This window comes from Toxoplasma gondii, chromosome XI (genome assembly GCF_000006565.2).
Source record: "Toxoplasma gondii ME49 chromosome XI, whole genome shotgun sequence".
Taxonomy (NCBI): Eukaryota; Apicomplexa; class Conoidasida; order Eucoccidiorida; family Sarcocystidae; genus Toxoplasma; species Toxoplasma gondii.
The window spans coordinates 4204677-4226502 of record NC_031479.1 but is presented as its reverse complement, the minus strand read 5'-3'; the positions used below and the strand labels follow the sequence as shown (position 1 = coordinate 4226502).

The 21826-nt window shown below is 49.6% G+C and overlaps 5 protein-coding genes across 5 annotated transcripts in view; all 5 read left to right on the top strand.

Moving 5' to 3' along the window:
- Positions 1-116: 116 nt before the first annotated feature.
- Positions 117-4725, top strand: TGME49_314690 (hypothetical protein; the record flags this gene model as incomplete). The annotated part of the gene is made up of 8 exons (XM_018782830.1): positions 117-1028; positions 1450-1542; positions 1995-2075; positions 2590-2674; positions 2905-2954; positions 3403-3771; positions 4292-4425; positions 4578-4725. Exons 1-8 carry the CDS (start codon positions 582-584, stop codon positions 4723-4725), a joined length of 1407 nt encoding a protein of 468 aa, XP_018635364.1. The 5' UTR covers positions 117-581.
- Positions 4726-4767: 42 nt separating this feature from the next.
- Positions 4768-6438, top strand: TGME49_314680 (hypothetical protein). The gene is made up of 2 exons (XM_002364617.2): positions 4768-5072; positions 5425-6438. The coding sequence occupies exons 1-2, from the start codon at positions 4782-4784 to the stop codon at positions 5467-5469; spliced, it is 336 nt and encodes a 111-aa protein (XP_002364658.1). The 5' UTR covers positions 4768-4781; the 3' UTR covers positions 5470-6438.
- Positions 6439-6526: 88 nt separating this feature from the next.
- TGME49_314670 (hypothetical protein) lies at positions 6527-9463 on the top strand. The gene has a single exon (XM_002364616.2). It carries the CDS (start codon positions 7566-7568, stop codon positions 8778-8780), a length of 1215 nt encoding a protein of 404 aa, XP_002364657.1. The 5' UTR covers positions 6527-7565; the 3' UTR covers positions 8781-9463.
- Positions 9464-16909: 7446 nt separating this feature from the next.
- On the top strand, positions 16910-20719 carry TGME49_314570 (hypothetical protein). Its single transcript, XM_018782828.1, has 5 exons — positions 16910-17514; positions 18026-18165; positions 18943-18985; positions 20356-20371; positions 20602-20719. Exons 1-5 carry the CDS (start codon positions 17153-17155, stop codon positions 20626-20628), a joined length of 588 nt encoding a protein of 195 aa, XP_018635365.1. The 5' UTR covers positions 16910-17152; the 3' UTR covers positions 20629-20719.
- Positions 20720-20741: 22 nt separating this feature from the next.
- TGME49_314560 (hypothetical protein) overlaps positions 20742-21826 on the top strand; it is a gene marked incomplete at both ends in the record, with an annotated part of 4988 nt that continues 3903 nt past the window's right edge. Inside the window, 2 exons of the mRNA XM_018782827.1 lie at positions 20742-20768; positions 21062-21085. Of these exons, the coding sequence (XP_018635366.1) occupies positions 20742-20768; positions 21062-21085 (51 nt within the window). The remainder of the gene's footprint in view (positions 20769-21061; positions 21086-21826) is intronic.

Here is a 21826-nt window from a genome sequence, read left to right as displayed (position 1 = left end):
GCACCAGACGTGTCGAAAAGGATGTCTTTGTCTCATTAAAGTTTGTGAATGTGAGGGTGAGCCCCCCCCCCCCGACGCAAAGTTGCACCGCACCACATCTACTCATGAGACCCCGCGGCAAAATAGATTGCCCGAAAGCTTCCAACGAGCTTTTTTCCGCTTCATCTTTGCTGTTACATGTCATGCTTGTCGGACCACACGCGTTTGTCTGTCGGAGCTGACCTGCTTTGGTTGTTTACAGATCGTGTAACACAGCCTTGAATGACAGCATGTCTAGCAATGAACCGTTGCCATCGTCCGTTCAGCCAATTCACGATTGGCGTTTTCCCTTGGGGATCGAGTTAGTTAGACCGTGATTTCTGCTTGAAAGACTCAACCTCGTATATATGTTCGTCCATGTTTGTAAGTTGCTTGCTGTACTCGATTTCTGGTTGGGGGCAGTAAACCCCCCGTGGAAGTGGCGCACTGCTTCATGTGTCACTCCAAGGCGATAATAGCGGATCTGCTCCCCTGTCTCAGGAGTGTCACACCGCAGAGAGGCGGCCCACACGTCTTGTTCTGGCTTTCCCTCCCGCGAAACGATGTCTCATCTGTGCGAATCGTCCGCACAGCCCAACTTTCCCTGGCACGCATTTCCGCCTCAGGTTGAGTGGGCCGTAGCCTACGGCTCTTCGTTTTTTCGTCAGTCAATGAAATGCCAGCAATCGGAAAAAGATAGCGGGCAACTCGGTCTTTCTCTAGGGACTGCTCCTTCTGTGAGTAAGTGCACGCTCCCCACAGATGCTCTGCCTTCGTCTTCCTCCCCCGCGTCGTCCTCGACCACTTCGTCGTCGTTGAGGGATTACTTGCTTTTAGTCCCTGCAAGCGCCGTGAAAGCCTTCCACGAAGAGAACCTTCGTATTAACCCACACCATTATTCTTGGGTCTTCCGTCTCTCCGGTTCCAAAGCAATTGAACGCTACCAGCGACTAGGCCATGGCGTCGAGGTGTTCTATAATACTCTGGTTCGCCTTCCGCCTGACGGACAGGTAAATAGTCGATCCGTAGTGTCCGATAGCTTTTCTGCTTTTCTAACACGTTGCTATGCAGAGGTGCGGTGCCCATCTGTTCAGAATACAGATATCCTGAGGCGGATCGTGTGGTCCGCGTCAGATTTCCCTTGGCTGGTCACCTTCACAGGGGATTGAGGGCAGTGTGAAACTCTTCGTGGATCATGAGGAAGGTGTCTAGGATACAGTATCACATGTATTAGACACACACTGGATACGAAGTCGATGACGGGAACTGGCGCGCATGTTGCTAATGCCCGAGGGAGTCCTTTTTTTTACGAGCTGTCTTGCCGCCCGCGGCGGTCATGCCGCGCGTTGCTCCATTCCTTCGTGGTAACAAGACTTCAGACAGGAGCGTCTGTGCGGTTCGCTCCTTCTGCTCTTTTGGCACTTTTTGCAGCTGGCCAAATACGGTGTTACAGCCATCGAGGATCTTCAGGCGGAGCTAACCGAGTGGACGTCGCTCTTTTTCAGCGGCCGGCTTCAGAAACCTGTACGGCGGCTCATCTGAGCTTCAGTTCTTGTGCATTTGCGGATCCCCATTGGTCGCGCTTGCACCAGTTGGAACTTAAGAGGATCAGTGCGCCGTCTTTTCCGCGGACAAACATGAGCACACAAATTCACACAGATGCCCGTACCACACTTGCATCCGTGGAGCTATCTTGTTAGGCTAAAGGGAGTGATCTGTAGGAGGAGCTCTTGCTTCGTCTCCCTAAAAATTATCGGTAATCACTCACTCCACATGACTAACATGTCCGCTCAAGCGTGTCATTCTACCAGTCCTGGGTAGATCTGGCATGTCATGCTCCTTCAGGCACCGCGAAGAAGCTCAGTAGCATTGTCCGAGCATGCACCAGGGAGCAGCAGCGGCGAGCCCATCTACACGGTTGCCTCGTGCCTCGTGGTCATTCGTACCGCTACTGCATACTATGGGACGTTTCGCAGGTGCATTTTTTCTCTCCAAAGGGCAGTTACGTGACAGAGGCGCCGTTCTGGAAACATCTACAGGAAAACCGTCTAAATGCGGTAAGTTATTTTATGTTGCGTGTGCGTTCCTGTTCGTGCATAGAGCTTTTGTATTCCCGTGATTACTTTGTCATCTGCTGTGTAGACAGTTCGAGGAGCCTAGTGGCGCTCGGCAAAACGATATGCCGAAGTAGGACGATGTGTACCTGAAGCTTCAGTCAGTTCGCCCTTTATTGTTATGAACAGGCAGACATAAAATGTGGTTCCCTGTGAGCTTTTAGCCGTCATTCTCCCTGACTTGTTTCGCTGCGGATCACTATGTCAGTTACTGAGTCAGCTGCTTTCGTAGAAGCATTGTGTCGACATTTTGTAAGTTAGTTTCCTAATATGCCATTTGCTGAAGTCTCCTTCGTTATGACCTGGAGGCAGAGTGCGATAAAAACATCATGGGTGGAGGCTAGGGAACCTCAGCAACGGCTGGAGGCCCACCGGAAGACACCGGAAACACCACGATAGCCCTAGCACACGTCATGACATGATGACAAGAGTGTGTGGTGATGTATTTCTCCTTCAGCTCCGCGTCGCACTTCTGTTGCAGAGAAAGGCTGTCTTTCCGTTTGTCGATGTCCTGTATGCAATCTGTGGACTTTCGTACACAGGTGAGTCCACTGCCTTGATATTCATCGCCCTTGCCTTTGTCAGCGCTGTCCACTTTGTTAGCGTCTTTAAACAGCAAAAAAATTCTTTAGTTGACACTGCGTTTCACAATCACGAACAAACATGAATGTGCAACAGGATTACCGTTGATACACAGTTTATCGGGTTGGCTCGTTCTCGAGTCCACAGTGACAGCTGTGAAGTTGTGTGCTGCATACCTGATGTTGAGCAGGCGATATTCGCATGGCGTTTGTGGAGAACCCTCGGAAAATTTCTAATATGGTATGCGTCTCCTAATTTGTTGCTGCGTGGAGTTGGACAATGGAAGTCCGGCGTGACTAGAGCATTGTCATCGACCAAGCGAGATAATTAGAGGTCTCAGTTCTCGTTAGGGAAAATAGTGTACGTAGATTTTACGTGTCCCCACAAGTACCGTTCGAAGACAGAAGGTACTAGGTTGGTTCAAGTTTAAGCACAGTATCCGGACGGTTTCTGCAGCGTCGTATTCCGCATGTATAGAGTGATCAGGCATTGTCCCGAAATGTTTTGCGGTGTCTGTCTCCATGCAAGTGTTACGACGGCCAAATTAATAGGAAGGGTTTGCGACGCTAGCAGCCGATGGCATGAAGTCTTACTGCACGGGGCATTTGTCCGTAAGGGTGCTTTTCTGGATCGCCTGCATTACGAATTGACAATGTTTCCTGTCGTGCATGCTAAACCTCATTCCCAGGTAGCTGGCCAGACCATCCAGCTCTTCTCGTTGTACTATCCCCTTTTGACGCATATTCCCGGACTAAGCCTCAGAACACAGACGAGTCACGAGCAGTGCGCAGCCGTATGCCGTCGCTGGCACCCGGACGGTCCGAATGCTGTCAGCTGTGGGTTGTCGACGGACTTGATGGACTCCTTTGCATGCAAACGCAACTATTCAAGAGAGCTCAACACTGGTGATGAAAGAAATTCGAAAAATCATGACCTTGGACGTGAGGAAACAAGAGCTGTACGAGCTCACCTAGAAGGGAATGGTGCTACCAGTTACATAGAAGATGACGCAGCGCAATTGTGCGAGGAGATTCTTAGAGGACGGATGCTGGTGGAGGTACGGATGGGGACTCTTCCACGAAACCTTGCGAACCCATCATGACGTGTCTAAGATTCTCCTTTGCTAGGTTGGACTGACACAGGGGAACGACAACCATGACACCAAGTGAATATCTACATTAGTGAAAAGTGTCCGTGTATCAACTACGACTGTTCAATTACTAACGTTACCGGGGATTCCTCTTCCCTTTGTGCCTAGCACTGTTTGGCAAATGCAGCACACATCAACTTTGAGGCTTAGATCAGAACTGTATCTTTCGTTGACTATGAGAACGTGAGCATGCATATGTGTCACTGTAAGATTTCACTCTGGTAGGTGCAGAGACAGAACAGTTTTTTCTCGTTTCGAAAGGATGTGTAGGCCTCAGGGTGCTGGATGAGTGTTCGCGTTGTCCAGTTTGTGCGGGGTAAATTATTTACTGCTCTCACGAGAGGTTGGTATACAGAGAACCTGTTCCTGCTTTCGTATACACATGGTTCGCGAGCAACTATCCAAATGACGTCTTTGTTGTTCTCAGATCGAAGGCTCTCTTTCGGACCCGTCTCGGTTTCATGCCTTCCGTGGGTCTCTTTTTGACACTCTACCTCCGCTTCTCCGTCAGAGACTTCATCTTGGTAATGACGACAAGTGTGAGTGCAGCAATTTTAACTAGTACTGCGGACAACAAGTCATATCCGGTGTTCTGCTTGGATGCAGTGTTGGTGTGGGTCGGGTGAACTGAGGTGCGGTCGAAACTAAAAGACATGGTTCCAAGTTATTGATGTCTGGGTGTACCATTGTGCGAAACAATGGCATACGCTTAGTCCACGCACGAACTGCATGGCTTTGCTGGGAAGTGGAGGATATTCCGATCATAGTGAAGTGAGTGGTGCACTCACAAATTTCACTTTCTCGACTGCCCTCATTATGTTGTTTTGGGGTCGCCTCCGTTGTGTTCGCCTGAATGGTTAGTCGACTGTGTTTTCAGGACAGAGTCCGCGACTCCTCTGAAGCGAAACGAGGTGGCTATGTCTTCTTTCCATGTCCTAAAAAATCCGCCGACCACTCGGCGTGACAAAGGAGATCCATGCGGCTCTTTGTCGTTGAATCACACACGACATGCAGTTCACAAGCCTTCGGTACCGCATGTGTCGAGCTTTGTAACTGGAGAAGACGAACCTGGGAAACACCGGCTTTCGGCCTCTCTGGCACAGGCTCCCTCATCTGACAGCATAATCCGCGCGCTTGCTGGAATTGTTCGCCAGTCGTCTACAATCTCGGCTCTTAAGAATGCTGTATCAGCAGGACTTCCTCGAACGGTGAGACCTGCACTGTGGCAAAGTCCACAGGAGGGTTGGTGATAAAGGATCAAATAAGGTAGTAGTTGGTTTATGGTCTTGTAGCCCTCATAGCTGCACCTTCGTAACGTGTTAGCAAACATTCGAGACACCATGGCGTGTGCAATTCGACGACCTGATCCATCGTTTAACCTCTGGTGCATTATAGCCAGGAGCGCGGAAAGGCCTTCTGTGTAGGTGGCGTCAAGACATCATCAACATTATCTGTAATGTGATTGCCACCGTGGTCGCCGAGTGGGAAAGATTGGTACAGTCACATGGCTCATATCGAAACATGTTGTCCTTTCTACTTTGTGTGTGTGCCGTTCTCCAGATTATCTACGGTGTGCAGAAGATTGCCAAACGGTGGAAGCGGTGAGAGCCAGGACAGCAGGCGTGCTCATTACCGCGGCACGATGTGAAGCGATGAATCGATTGGGCATGCTTCTGACGACCTCCCAAAATGCGATCACTTTTTTGTTGATTCGAGGCTTCCAACTAAATGTATTCGCTAGTTTCTGTCGCCGGCGACGACTCCATGACTGCTAACGTTGGTTGAAAGGCACAAACGCGTCTGTTGAAGCACAGCATGCAAACATACGTTTTTGTCGTGTAGTCCAATATGCAACTGTGCCTCGGCTACTGTTATCTTCATTCTTCACACACATATTGAAACATTAATTGGTTGTTCCATCAGAGAGTGAAACCACTCCGGCTTCTTTTAAATCTCAAATATCTACAGGGGGAATATCTGCTGGCTGTAACGTTGTTCAGGCTATTCACTGAGTTGAATGATACTCAAAAAGCGACTTTGGCGGGTTCACAAAGATAAGCTTAAATTTAATACTGTACACTGAGTGAAGCATGCCAATCTGTATTTCTCTGAGGCACTTCTTTCTGCACATAACCCTAGCGGTGCCACCTAGTTGAGTGTGGCGATGTCAAGTTGTCCTGTCACTACCGTTCTTGTAATACATACCCGGCGTCAAGAATGCTTGGATTCAACACCTGATGGTAGTCGTCATCTGTAGGGCAGACGCTCTAATCTGTTGTTTTTGTTGAGGCCGACTTTTGATACGATACGTCCTACTGTGGAACGGCGTGCATTGTGAACGAAATATCTCGAATTCCGTACGCTACAACGAAATAAAACACTCCAATATTGTCTCCTTATCCTCACAAGGTGCAAACAACACTTTTTCCCTGCACCTTCACTACGGCAGTTAGAAGTATATTTCCAGATTTCCAGTTAGCTACGAGTTGAACTAACTATACTTTGCACAGAGCTACTCTTGATAATATCTGTGTTCTCGCTTTGTAACTTCCCAGCTGGGTTGTTATGGTGCGGCTTTACCCCGTTCCAATAAAAGTGCGTGCATTCTGTTGAGGGAAACAAATATTCGTGCATCAAAGATATACAATCAGACAAACGGAGGTATTATATTGCTGCCTGCCGGTTAGGCGTACGTATATCTGTACACGATACCGGATTAAATCGTTCAAAAAGCCCTGTGACATTTGAGCCTGTCAAAGAGAGCCACAACGGGATATCGTTATTTCCTTTTCTGCGATACGAGCGCCAAGCCGTGATGAAGTATATAACAGCACAATTTGTTTTCCACGCATCCTGAAGGATGGGGCCAGTTATCGCTTGCGCAGCAATATCGTATGTGGCTGCGTCATAAAAAGATAGCACGTTTCCTGGAGCATGGTATCTCTGGTGCGCACCCGGTGGGCAGGCGTGTTTGAAAAAGGAACAATGTGTTTTTTTTCGTAGTGGAGTTCGTAGCACACTGCACCGGCCTAAAGTTTGGACCAAATTTTTGGTACGCACATCAAAGTCCTTTTCGTCCGATCGGTCATCGTTCACACTGTCAACCGTCTTCAAGCGAAGCGAGTTGGTTTTGCAGACTCTTGACATCGGGCGGGTCATATGTAATAGGTTCTTCTTCATTTACCTTCCTGTTCCGAGTCTGTATCAGTTGTTCTACTCATGACTCCTTTTGGGCAGTCACCATTGTTAGAATGCAAGCTACATAGTCGGTCAGTATTTAACTCTCCTCTGTGTGGGACAGCAGTCCTCTTCTTTGGACCTTGAAAGTGCCTTTTTGCCTGCGTGTCAGTAGATCTGTAACATGGTCGTGATTGTTGCGCCGTGCAGAAAGGTGCTTGGAAATCGAATGTGAGACAGCATGTGGGCAGCTTCACCGCGAGCTTTCATCAGCCTGGCGACTTATTTAAGTTCAAGCTTCTTTCTCTTCCCTGTACAGCCGCTGTTGTCCAGACCTCGTCGCCACTTGGAGTACATGTAAGTCATCCGCCTCTCCGAATACGGAATGCCAATTCCTTTTGAATCTCAGGAAAGCGAGATCGCAACGTATCATTTCTTGCCTTGTATACACGGAAAGAAGACTTCCACCGCCTACCAGCGCCAGTCCTACCGCTGTGAAAGGTTTCGCGTCGAGGTCTGCGGAGATGGATTGCACATCCCTGCTCTTACTAGTGGCAGCTTTGCTACCGGACGGGCCACAAGTGCTTGGTCTCTCTCCGACCCAGGTGCTTGTGGTGCTGCAGCAGATAATGCACCAGCTGCGACGGTTTTTTTCTCATCGTGCACTCCGGAACGGAAGTTGTGCCTTGCATGAAGCTGCAGAAAGTAGCAACCCGGCTACCAGTACTGGCAGAACGGAACGGGAGTCGACACCATCTACGGTGAAAGATTTTCCTGTTGTCGCACTGATTGATAATGTATGCCATGCAGTCTCATCTAGCAGAGGTAAGAAGGGTAACTCACATTGTGAAACGGCGAGCACTACAAGAACTGAACCCGGGAAGGAAGAAACTCTCAAAGCTTCGGAGCCATGGAGACAGTGGCTTAGACGTGTCGTCTTGGCATTGTTGGCTCATCAGGTCGCAGTAGAGGTGATCAATACTTCGCTGCAAAGATTTGCGAAACAGTCTCTTTCTATGACAGAAAATGCTATTGCTAAAGATAAAGGCTTCTTCCAGAAAGTCAATAATCGAGCGATCTCTATCATGTCGCAGGGAGCGGCCTCATCTTTTCGCGCCACGCCGGCAGCCGTTTTGTCTGTCTACAGCATGCTCTGTAGAATAGCAGGTCTTTTGCAGAGGATGGCAATGCAGAGGGTGACGGCACAATCAAAGACCGACCAAGAAAACGGTAGCAACAACGACGCTTCCGAAATCGGAGCGGATGATAAAATGACAAGGCCTGTCCGGCATCAGGGTGGACACACTTCCTCAAAAATCACAGGGATAGCCGAGAGGATTCTACGGCTGCTGCTCGGCAAAACAGCCACAAAACGTCCAGATTTAGGTGTCACATCCGCTGCTATAAACACCTTGCTCTACCTGCAACAAGCAAAAAGAGAAGTGGAGTCCTTCAAGCATAAAGATGAGCAACAAACTACATCGGAAACGAGCACAACTGAGGAAGGGCACAACGGGGAGGATACGGATGACGCGTGCTCGATGACTTACGGCGTGACAACCGCTGTCCTCTCGGCGATTCTCATTTTGCAAAGAAAATTCGCTGTTTTGTGTTCGAAATTTCCCAACTGTCCATATAGCGGAAGCCGAGAGGAGATGAGTCAGGCAGACCTGCGCCAATTACTGCTTGGTGAAGGTCTTACAAACGGCCAGGTAAACATCGGGCGCGCTAGCCTGTGAAGATTTCGTCGATCACTACTTACAGGTTAAGAGACGGTTGGATCGATGTTTGATGATCTTTCACGTAGTATGTTGTTGTCGGGTAAGTGTGCAGGAATTGTGTTCATGAGCTTGGTGCATGTATCGCCTTAGGGGGACAAAGAACAGCGTTAAATCCAAACGCCAATAGAGGGTCACTTCCATCCGGCGGTCAGCGTCCGCTTGGTAACAGTTCGCTTCTTCTCTGAGTCGAACAGGAAAGAGAGAGAAAGCGACACGATCAGAAAGCAGAAGGGAAGGGGAGGTGGGGAAACTTATAAGAAGGGGCAGTGAACAATCCCCTTCACCAACATGCTGGTCATCAACTTCGGGCGGGCTATGCATCATGCAGAGCATGGCCTCTTCACTCCCCCGCAGCCCCCGACCTGTGAACAGGGAGGCTGATTGCTTGTCCTGGTGACAGCAGCTTCAGGGGGAACAGATATGGCAATGCAGAAAGCACTTAATTTGCCTTCGACAAATTGTCTGGGCCGGTCTCGTTTTGGTGCACACTTACCCCCGTTAACGCCTTCTTCCATTCGACAGGACACAACGATTCACTTTTGTTGACTCATTCGTCTATTGTATTGGCCACAACATTTCTAACCGGCACTGGTACACACAGAAGGCGGTTGCGCAAAATGACAGAATGCGAATGTCGAGCGACGCACACCTGTGACTGGGAGCACGCTCACCTTAGCATCCTGGAAGTTTCCAACATTTCGTGTATTTTGGCAAACTATTGCAAGTATAGTCAATATTTTGGCAGCGACGGTGAAATGCTGTTATTCTTCCGATGGAAACACTGTTCCACAGAAATGCGAGAGTAGGTGGGGACTTGTAGATACTACATTTCTCACTGGTATGGCACAACTTGGACGGCATCATGCAGTAGAAGCACGATTGGTCATCATGAAATGCCAAGACAAAATAGTCCCGGAATTCCTCTCTGATCCAGCTTGAAGACTGGAACGCACTGTGGTAGCCGAAGTTCGCGTCATCAAGCAAGCGCTTTCCAGGAAACGCTCTTGCAAGAACCAGTTGAAACGACACAGGCTTATGCTAGCCTTTGGTGCTTCGAAGCATTAAGCACTGTCACTACTAAATAAACCACACTGGCACCCAGCATTGCCTCTCTATGATAATCATGGAATTTTCCTCTGCTTCGCGAAGATAGATGCGTATTACGTGAAGCAGCCTGAGACCAATCTGATTTCCGGTAGCAGGTGCAACATGCCCACCGGCGAGGAGGAACGCATGCTGCACTAGTTTGTCGAAACCTAGGCTATACACCTGTGCTGAGTAACAGAATATGAATACCGGATCCCTACTGCTGATTACATCGCTGTTGCGCGTTGAAATGAGTGTTCATAGCCTCTTGATAGCAGGGCAAACTCCAGTGTCACCTGTAAAGTGGCTGATGGTGGCATATGCGGTTGGTGGTCGGCACTCTGGCGGCCGCAGCCTCTGAAAACGTGGCGTGGAAACCACACCTTGACTTGCAAATCCATGCTTAACTGCATTCTTCCGGGGAAGTATTAGTGGATGCTAGCTGAAAGGGTGCGGTTGTCTGCGGCACATCGGTACTAGGTGACCATTCCCGTGTGTGTCGTTTCGGCTACCCGGGAAGTACCCAAGGAGGTCCTGGCTATCGAATATCCAGACGTCTAGAACCTGTTGACGACACCACCGTTAGGAGCGGAGCGAACTTTTCTTCTCTGAGACGTTCGACGTAAACACCTTTTAATGGATCGATCCTTTCGGCATATTGGTTTGCGCCGGGTTAAGTGAATCCTGTATTTTGGTTTGTAGTATCGGTTGCTTGAACCGTAGCTTCCGACGTTGCTTTCAAGACAGACTTTGCGTAAAAATTAGTTACTTTCCTCAAAAAAACTCAGCCACAACAGGAGGTGAGAGCGTTTCCCCCGTTAGTCCCTATTGGCGACCGTGCTTCCGCACCATCTTGGTCAAGCGTAACTCCTAAACGAAAACGCTGAGGACGAGAGTTCCTTCGACACGACTGCTGGGAGCTCCTGACACATACGAACCTTCTCTGAAGGCTGGAGAAAGGAGCCTGATCATACGACATGAAATTATGTTCCGCACTGTGACAGGCAAACGCTCCTTGGTTGGTCTCGTCTGCACGAGGTGGCCTGTGATGTGTAGAGCAGCCGTCGAAAGGGGCCACTTTCCTCGTGAGCTGTGTCATTCCGTAGCGGCGTCTGCTCGGGCAAGCACTGCTGCACGAAAAACCAGGAGCGCTGTAGAAAAGCGAATTCCAGGCTGCACGTAGGTCTGCACCGTGGCAATGCTGACGTTTTGTGATTTAGGACTACTAAAGCGGCGGGCGGGTGCTGTTGGTGTAGTCTGGACGATTGATTGTTGCAACGGCAACAGCAGATTCGATAGTGGTGTACGGGGCACGTGGTTCCCTTTCCTCGTCTTTGAAATACTCATCATGTGGTCTGCGGAGCACTGGCGTACCGGGTCTCCGTCTGAACCGACCTCCCATCGAAAGAACCCTGTATCGATACCTGGGAGATGCGTACTCATCACCTGGTGACCCGTGGTACTCTTCACCTGAGATCCACCGAGGATCACGAGACCCATAACTCCTCTCCGCATACGTCATCATCCTTCTGCGACCCCGCAAATCACGCCAAGATGATACACTGGAGCTTGAAGGGATGCTGTCGCTGTCAAATCTCCTACGGCGCCTGATTTCTCGTCGAACTCGCACTTGGTGGAGCGCTTCACTCATGATGGCTGAGGCAAGAAGCGTTACGAATCCGAATATAAAATTCTCACGCTTCGCCCAGAACGTGTCTTGGTCACATGATGCACATGGTGTAGCAAAGGGTGATCCTTGAAGTTGGTTTACACTTGGAGCGTGGTTGTAATACCTGCGAAGCCGGGAGCAGCAAGATGTCCGTATGCATCAAGGAGTGTTCGCATAATCTAAATTTAACTGCGGTTCTCGGTCGTGGTGCCTGGCCGGTTCTGACTGATGGACCACCTCTCATAGCTTTCCTGTTTAGTGTTGGCGGTGATTAACCTCTCTTCATTCTGACGGGCGTTTAGCGTTTCCACTGATCCTGCACGTCTCCTGTTCTCGCATAATGACATCGGGCGAGGGGGGGGGTCCGCGACAAATGTTCTATACCAACGGAGTTAACTCGCCATCCCTCAAGGCCACGACCGTACGGCAACAGAATATTTGAAGGAATCACTGGTAGTCGGGCTTGTCTCAGGAGTTATTAGCCGATTTTTCCTGACAAAAGTAGGCGTGTTCAGTACAGCTAATCACAGACCTCTGATGACAACTGAAGGTAACATGTACGACGACTCCCATCGCTGGCGCCAATCAAAGCGTTTTGCCTACCCTCCTGTAAAAGCGCTAGAATAGTCCCTGTGCGGTAATGCTGCAAGTCCCTGAGAGGGGACACAGAAGCCACAAACAAGTTAAAAACCACACAACAAAACGTACGTCGGTATCCGTCACCAGAAGTTGGTCTGTTTATCTTGCTTGGGCATCTCTCTCCATGACGGAACAGAAAATCAAAGGGTTGCGGTGTGGTGATCCATGTAACCCTGAGCAGGGGATGCCACAGGTCCATTGAGGGTCCACAATCGTAGCCAGCGGTTATATTGGGTACCACAAAGTGGCGAGACGAGATAATGCCCCTCACGATTTACAAGCGGACATATTCCACGTTGTACGTGCGAATATTCCATCCAGAAGAATCGGTATACTCATGACTTTTCTGTGTAACACGTCCGATCACGCTGGCAAGGCGACTTACCCTGGCGATACGCCCTTCACTCAGAATTGGGCGTGCCTCAAGGTTGGCCCTATTTTTGCTACGGGGGCCACTGAATTCTAGGTTGCGGAGTTCGGCAGCCAATCTGATGCCGTGCTGTCGGGGCACGACGTGGTTATTATTTCTTGCCGCTGTGGAGATATCGGACAGAGCCTCTGGTCTCAGCCGAATAGAAGCTCGTGATGTTTTTGCACTTCGTTTTTGGTCAGGTGCAAACTTGTTTATCCCGGGCGTTTGCGAAAACGCCTGCGGTAAGGTGTCTGTCTCGTGGCTACCTGGTGGATCATGCCCAGAACCTAAAGGCATCGTGACCCTGCTGAGGATCTGCCGATAACATCCGTGAACCAGCGCAGAAAGTAGAAAGAGTGTTACAGCCTTCAAAATGAACCGAATTGTGGCGAGGCCGGCACTTCCTCTTTCGAGTGCTGTGATATCAGGAAATGCAGTCATAGTGACTTCCCCTTTATGAGGGAGAAAGTGGTCCTCAGGGAGCCCCCTAACAATATTCTCTCTAGGCCGGGGTCTTTCGGACCCGCCGTGGCACCTGCCATGCGCCACCACTCATCGCTAGAGTTCCGTCGCCGTTTAATGTTCTAGCTCATGATGCTCCCTCTTGATTTAGCAGTCGCGGCACTAAAACAAAAACACGTAGGAAGCGTTGCTGCCCTCTGAGCAAACTGTGATCTGGCCCGCGAATCTTATGAATTAACATGCTGGAGGTTTGAATGAACTCCACCGGTAAAGTGCCACCAAAGTCTTCTACACACCGCCTATATGCGTCTAGTCCTGACGGGCTGCATGAGGGACTTCGTTTCAATAAAACAGGGGAAACGGCTGCAAAGCCGGCCATGGGAGGAGGGGTCAGGTCGAAAATCAAAAGCAATATCTCCACTGTTTGCGTCGGAAGTGCCGCGCTAAAGAAGCATAGGACTGCCCACGATGGCCACCACATCACCAACTTGCTGCCAATGTTCGACTATCTGTGGCATGACCTTCAATGCTTGTCCGAGGTGGAGACAGCGAGGCAGGCGAGCAACAGTCTGTCGGGAGTTGGTACCTGCACTTCTCTATAGACTCGCAACAAACGCTGTTTTAGAAAACAGTTGCAGCAGCAATGCAAGACAGACAGTTTTCGCCGTCATCGGACTTGAATTGTTCTTTAAGTCTCAGCGCTGTCGAGGAGCCCGAACCTCCCGGGTTCACGAGACAGCGTGCTACGATGCCAAGAAAAAATCCTCCACTTTCGTCTTTAAAATGCAAACATGCGCGAGTTTCTGACACGTCATATGGGCCGAGCCTAGGGCTCTCATGGTTTTGGTGCCATTGTTTTGATCAATAAGCATCTAAACTGTCACGATTAGAGGGCAAGCAAGAAAAGGAACCGATGGAGGTGTACCGCCCGCAAAATATACAACGGAGGAGCCCGCAGTCTTCCAACTAGGAATAAAAGAGGCCAGACAGCAAATAAAAGTGGAGACTGTTCGCACCAAAGACGAGAGAGCATGACGAAATTCAGCGTTACTTCTTGTTCCCGCTAGCATGCGGGCAGATAGATGTGCTGCGCTGGAGCGGTGTAAATATCAGCACTAGGAAAATTAGGTGGGTAGAGCATGCTTACGTGCTCTGTTCGATCAATCTGCGTCCTTCAAAAAAACTGACGGACGTCTTAGCGCTGCACGCGTACGTCACAAATACACTTTACCCTCATGACAAATTTGCTCAACGCCTTTCTTCAGCGATGCACTGAAAACCCAGATTAAAGAGTTTCGATGTGAGCTCCGGCGTTTGTCTTAACAACTCGATGACTGCCTGTGCGGAAATCCGTTCCATCGGTACGACGTATGACTGACCAACAACGCATTTGCGCCTCAGACGACCTTTATAGCCAGGGATTAGTGACTCCAACATCCTATATCGACTGCTGAGAGGCAGAAAAACGCACAAAACTATAGGAAGCTGCCACTGTATTCACGTTTAGTCTAAAATTTGACTGAACAGAAGCACACATGGAGTGCAGGACTGCTTTATTGCTCTGTGAACTTCTCCCGGGGTCATATCTCTCTGGAAGACATTCGGTTTGAGCATTTTTGTGCGGGGGCTCCAAGGACCTGTCATACCCGTATTCATTCCATTGCTTAGGTCCCAGGTAGGGTCTGACAGTTCCCGAGGCTGTTTGATGCGGCATATCGTCGCACATAATGATACTCATGATGGAGTGGCGCATCCCGGTACATGTCAGTCTGCCAGCGTCGCCCGCCATCAAAAGTACGGCCCATATCTTTGCGCATCACTACAGGTTCTGTCCAGTTGTCCTTGATCATATGGCCAGCCATCGGCTGTCAGACACAAGTATGGTGGCTGCGTGTCTTCTATCGGTATGTTCTCCGGTGTGTCACCTCCACGGGATCTCCAATAATGTGCTCTTCGTCTTTTGCCAGTGGCAGGGTGATGGGCAGGAGACTCATTCAGCGACTCGTTCTACTCTGAAATTCCACACACGAAGTGTGAAGGCACCCGCCAACACGCGAAAATACACACCGTGAATTTTGAACTTGCTTCTGACGGATCAAGTGACACTGCAGTGTCGTCTTCTCCTGTGGGAGTACCGGGGGCCGACCACGCTTGTGTCATGGTTGTTCATCATCTATTCCAAATCAACATTGCTTTTCTAAAGAATGATATCCTTTAACACGGTAGGGCACTTGGTTTCTCGCTGCGATCGGAGAATATGAGGGTATACGGCTCACTGTTTTATCTTTTGTTTGGAAAGCATCGACTTTTTTTTATAGAAGAAGTAGGGCTGATGTAAGAGATCCCTCCTTTTTCACTTCTGCAGAAGCACCGATAACGACGGCTATAAATATTGTCCCAATGAGAGCAAAGGCCTGGCATCCGCAAAAAGCGGAAGAAACAGCGTAAGACAGCGCTAACGCCAGCCCGTCGTCACCAGTGCAGACATTGTTCAGCTTTCTGAGCTGAAACTCGCAATCATTCCGGAAGCTGACCCGGAAGCTGATTCTCTCTTATTTCAATGGACAGCATTAGGATTATGAGCTCCACGGCTGACACTGATTTGAAAAGGTCGCGACATAGTGCACTGCGGGTGAGGCACTATGTTGCCACCGCTTTTGGAAGCAAAACACACATTTGCTCTTTGCTATTCACGAAGCAATAACTTCTGAAGTGGTCACATCTTCGCTAGTAACAACTATGTCGTGTCCCAGCATATCCGGTACGACCAATGTACCTTCATGATGAGGCACCAGTGCGGGTGTCTGCACAGCACAAATCCTGGCCCCATCGAGAGCATTTGGACAACTGAGCCAATGGCGAAAGGCAACAGCCACACCTGTTCCCTGTTGGTAAAGGTTCACTTCCCGAAAAAACAAGGATGCTTGTTGTTTGAATATGTGAAGGCTGACTTCACCACCGGCAACAGGCAATGTGTAGTGCTGATTGACAAAAGCCATTGTTTGACACCTATAGTGATGGTACATCCGTCGGGCGTCATAGTGTTGAGGTAATGAGGCAGTGTACCGTCTGAAATTTTGTAAGCCGTTAGCGAGCAGTCGGTGGTCTCCTGTGCTCAAGAGAAGCACAGCGGTGCAGCGACAAGAGAGCGTTTCTGCCTTTAGCTTTTTTACACTGGGAGTTGGCCTTGGCGCATGCGCACCTCGGGCTGAATATACCGGACTTCCGGCTAAAATTATACTTTGTTTACCTTTAGGAGACGTCTGGTATCGGGGCATTTGTATTAGTCCGTCACTGGCGAAGAATCCGTCATGGATTTGTTGTTCCTACACCACTGTAGCATGCCCCGCGTTTTCGGGTAGGCGACTCCTACGTGACGCGGTTAGTGACTCTTCCTCCGATGATGCCCTATTGTCCACTACCCCTGGCGGGACTTACAAGGAGCTGAAATGGAAACATGTGGATGGACACATTCACTAGGACAGGAACAGCGGTGAGCATTTTTACGGGTTTGGGGTTTAGGATCTCGGAAGCGGACACACACGCCAGCACATCTTCTTCAGATGTTCTCGACCTCTTTTCCTTGTTTAATCTGCTGACAAGTGACAAAAGGGAATGTCATTTTCTCTCCGTTTTCCCTCGGAACGAAACCCTCGCATGCACCCCTGAGTTTTTTCACCCGCGCGGGAACAATGCCGGAAACCGGCGAAATCGATGATGGGGGTCTCTATGATAGGACACAGCCCGGGCTTCCTGCATGCGCCAGGTTGGGGTCGCCGTGTGCCCCTCTGAAGAAGCATGATTCGAAGAATCATGGGGATGGAAACCAGCGTCTCCGGAACTGACGAAAAAGACCTGTACTAACAACGCGCAACTTTTCTTGTTCTGTTTTCATCGAAAACGAGGGTCTTTACGTACACGCAAAAACGCCCGTTCTCCGGGTTTTTTGACCGTTTCGGTGGGACTATTCATGCATTGTTTTCCCCTCTGTCGTCATCCGCCTCAGGAGCTCTTAGCTCCCAGATCCCGCTTTTCTCCCCTGGCTCGTGTAGCGACCGCCCAATGATGGCGACTGCGAAGTTGAGGTCCCAGTGCCATTCAACCGTTAACTGCAAGCGGTATGCAATGTTTTCTTTTACGGACAAGTTTATTTCAAACCGGCACTTCAGGACGACTGCATTATGCGCCGTCGTCGCTTGTATGCTGCTGCTGTGTCTACACGAACGGGTCGCCCCTCAAGGGTCTTTTTCTCACCCGGCCGACCAGCAGTGGACCAACTCTGAGGTACCGAAGTTTTTTTTCGCATCCGCATCAGAGGAGACTCAAACGACGGATGACGTACCGGCACCAGAAAACGATGACTTGGAGACCCAAACACAAGCCGACCAAACGTCGCAAGTGTCGTCAAGTAGACGGAGTTCCAGGTACGGACCCAGTAAGAATGTCGGAACGTTCGTGACGGGTTCGGCCTACAATGAACCGCGTTCAAAATGTGGCGGCGAGGAGTTGTGGGAACCTGTGAAACCAACTGTTTCGTGCTCACTGAAGGAACAGCTGCTATTACCAATAGCCAACACGGCAGAGGTGCCAGATGCAGCTACTCGGGAGTGACCGTTTCGGCAACTAGTAGTCACTCTGGTTACAAGATTCGTCGTACACTAAAGTTGATGAGAGAGAGACGAAGGTGTCCCCAGGTGACATGGCTTTGTGAACCATTCGTTCGTATGTCAGTGTGGAGGCAGTCACACCACGTTTCTTCGCGGCCTCTGTTCAAAGATCAACTGCTTCGGAATTGTTTTGGAGGCACTAGGACAGCTTGCCACGAGGGTCTGCGAATACTGAGTGCTTCCGCTTGTTGCTGCTGAGGGAGACCACATCTGTCCGTTCTTGTCTCGAGAATGAATAAAGCTATTTGTCTTATGTGTCATGCATCAGATCTCTGGGCTCGTCACTTAGACAACGCAGTGTTGCCGCAAAAAGGATGATGCTCGCGAAATTTTTCCTGGCTGCGATCCCCATTATCGCTCTTGGTTACGGATGCTATAAATTCTTCGAGGAAGAAGGTGAAACAGCAGGTAAAGGAAAAAATACACTCAGAGGGGGGACCTGACAGCAGGCCCCATGAGGAAGCAGAAACTGGCCAGATCTAAACCTCCCTGCTGCATAACACAGTTACGGTAGCTTTTTAACGAGCATCCTTTCTGGTGTTTCAAGAACCGTAGGAGTGACGCTCGGACAGAACCTTCGTTGTTAACAAGGGTGTTCTGTGATGACACGCTAGCATTTCAACTCTAGAGAGGCCATCCCATTTGTTGCTAGAGTTGCCACACCAGAGACCGAGAATACACACATTCACAAACACAAAATGCAGAGGGTGTCAGCATGGAGATAGAATGCAAATACAACCTCATGGGGCAAACAGGCCATAGATTAACACGTAGGGTCCCCGACAAGGTGGATGGTAAATCTTTGGGATAACGCTCATGCCTAAGGTCTGACGAACTGAGCAATAGGCCGTACATTTGCTCATCCGTCCGCACGTGTAAATGAACAGCTGAGAATGAAGTGAATCAGCTACTATCCATCCCTGTGGAATTGCGTCTGTCGCCTTTCTCGCGAAAATGAAATGTGACCACTGTGTTTTGGACGTCGAAGAAGCCGACTACGAGGCTCGGTTCCATCCATAGACAGGCAACCTAGTCGACGTCGCCAGCCACGTGCTCCAGGGCAGAGGGGAGACCGAGAGACATGCAATTAGCCGAGGCTTGTCCTATTTTTTGAGACAGTGATAAACGATGACATCTGCCTTCTCATCAAAGCGTTGCGTATCTGTCTAACCCTGTGTTTTGCAGGTGCTGAAGACGGACGTATGGTTCCTGACGCAGAAGAGGAAGAGTAAGGAGGCGTGTAGCAGGTGTAGATTGAAAGAAAACATTGGTGCATGGTGTTGTTGTATTTGATGTGAAAGGAAGGTCTGCTTCTGGTGTCCCACACAGCCTTTCTTCTCCTGAGTCTGAAAATGTGCAGTCGATGACTCCTTCCACACGCAGTACCCGATCCACTTGAACGATCGACGGTGCCGCCGTGACATTGTTATCCGCATTCAGTGGTGAGGGAAATGTTGTTGGGAGCTGTCAGAGCAGAGAAACAACTTCCATGTTGCGTTTCGAAGATGCATATATCTCTGTAAATCAACGGACGGCGCTTTACCTGAAGCTGACAGGAACGTGCACGTATACCCTCGGATGCCCACCTGGGTATATCGGTGTATACAAATGACTGAACGCGGACACTTACATCGATATCTTTGCTGTGTTTTGTGTTCAAGTTTTGTATGTATTTGCGAGTGGGATGCACATCATTACCAGAACGCAGGCGTGCATCGGGTACACATGCGAAGTTACCTCGGACGGCTGGAAGCTAATTGTGTAGCAGAGGTTTCTCGCCGCGCCCTACTCTGCAGCAAATGTGATCCCAGTTATCCAGCATCCGAGGCATAGGTATCTTCCCCGAGTGATATGTTCGTGCCACACTGCATATTACTGCAGCGGATTCTGTCACTTGCACCCGGCGCTCAGTGAATTCAGTCTCACTGAACCTCGAAATTGTTCCAGCGAGCATGGGGACGCGAAGTTAGTCTTAACCTGATGACACGCAAATCAAAACGTGCAAGCCATGTACGTATGTGAGAGAATTGTGTTTTTACAATCCATGCACTTGCGCGTTCACAGATGAGGGACGTTCATTAGGAAAAGCACTTGCTAGATGCTTGCATGTCGCTAAGACATTCGTTTACTTGCTGTGAGACTCTGTGCCACCATTTCGCAAACCTATTTTCTTCAGTACCCGTACAGAAACATAAACTACTTCGACATAAGTGGTGCCAGTACTAGTGTCCACGAAGATACGTGAATATGCGTCCGTCTTGCTTGCTTTGGTTCGCCTGCTTACCTCGACGTTTATTTTCTCATGTGAAAGAGGAGGCGTTAGGCTCGGTGGCAAATCCTCTGCCAACGCGTTTCGCCCTCTCTGTTTGCCTGATCCTCTCGCTATTCAACAATATCAACCACTTGCTCGTGGTTTTGTTTCGGAAGACGCGTTTCTTTGTGCGTGGTGAATTTCTAGGCTGGTCAATGAGTATCAGCGGGGGTGGCGTGCGTCTGGTGACATCACTTCTGCCTGAGGTTCGGGGCGTTAACGCTCTCCGTCAAAAGAATTTTCATAAGCGCGTATCTGCTATTTCCCCTGGGTGACTATGTTTGTAGGCCCGGCAACCAGGAAGTGAGATATATATTTTGAAGCGGAAAGTGTGTTTCATGTCTTCGTGAAACGCGTGCAAGACATTGGGTGGCGCTGTATCCATCTGTTTTTGCGGTTGACTTTCTTCTAATTCGCAAAGGCACTTAGTGTACAGGTGCACCACAACGCATGTGTCCCTAAGCATGTGCATTCGAAATCTGTGGACGTTTGTATTATCTCACTTGTACTCTTGCAGTCATTTTCGTATGCAGAGCTTTACCAAATTCGTCGTAACTTGAATACCCAAGGCAACAACCGTTCCCGTGATGTCTTGTTGAGGGAGCGAGAACGCAACACGCGTTGATTTCTCTGCAGAGAAGTTCCACAATCGTGAGTTGTCCTGGCTTTTGAAATGCTAGGAAAACAACCTGGCGCGATGGTTAGCTTAACGCATCAGACGTGATTGTGTTATTTGGAGTCTTTACGTGGAGACCGCGCCCGACTTTCCTGTATTATTCTCGCTGCTGTGTCTGCATGGAACGCAGAGGAAATCAGGCAGTGAAACATACAACCTCCGAACATATCCAAACGAGGTACTAAACTAGGGTCGCCGGTCACCACCACCACCAAGGGAGGTTCCTTTGGTGTGTGTTGTTGCCCGTTGCGCGGCGGGCGAATGGGTGTCGTCTTTGAATGCGCCCGTGCCTTCGCGTGTGATTTGTTTGTACTCAGGTCGATGTGCAGGTCGAAACAGTGGTAAGACCTCGAGGAAAGAGAGGATCATCATTCTGCTAAGGCGTGGCAGACGTCTAGATAACGTTGCTGCTTACTGTGGCCTAAGGGACATGCGCTCAGGCACGGCGGAGCCGTGTAGAACTGCTGCTCGAGTGGAGGAGCAGTGTTGCTACACACCAATGTACAGGACTCAGTAAAAACGCCCTTACATGTGTGGGTGCGGGCACACTCCTAAGTGTATACGATGAAAAATAGGAAGGGAAGATGCGTATATGTAAAGACAACATTTATATGTTTCAGGGCAACAATATGTGCAGGTGGTGGAACTTAACGAACGGGGCAGTGGAAGGAGACAAAGCTACCTATAGGCAGACGGGGCTTTGCAGGAGTATGTGGACATACGGAAGCACTGGCCTGACTTCACACACATCTGGGTGACTAAATAGGTAAATCTTGGTATGGACCGTAGCTAGAGGGGGATACCTAGAGTGCAGAGGATTAGCGTACGAGGGTCACAGAGACCTCAAAAGGAGATTTCACAAGTCTCTCAGATGTTACGACACTACGTAGGCAGGGCAGAGCCATACAGTGATAGAAAACATGGTAGACAGAGAGCGTTCAGCTTCATGACTCCGTCCCTTCTTTAGCATGGGGCAGGCCATACATTAGACACAGGACTATCGGTGCATGACAACGAGTAGGGATGACGAGCGATTACTCTAGCAGACAAAAGCGTGGAGACTGAAATATGGACAATCAACT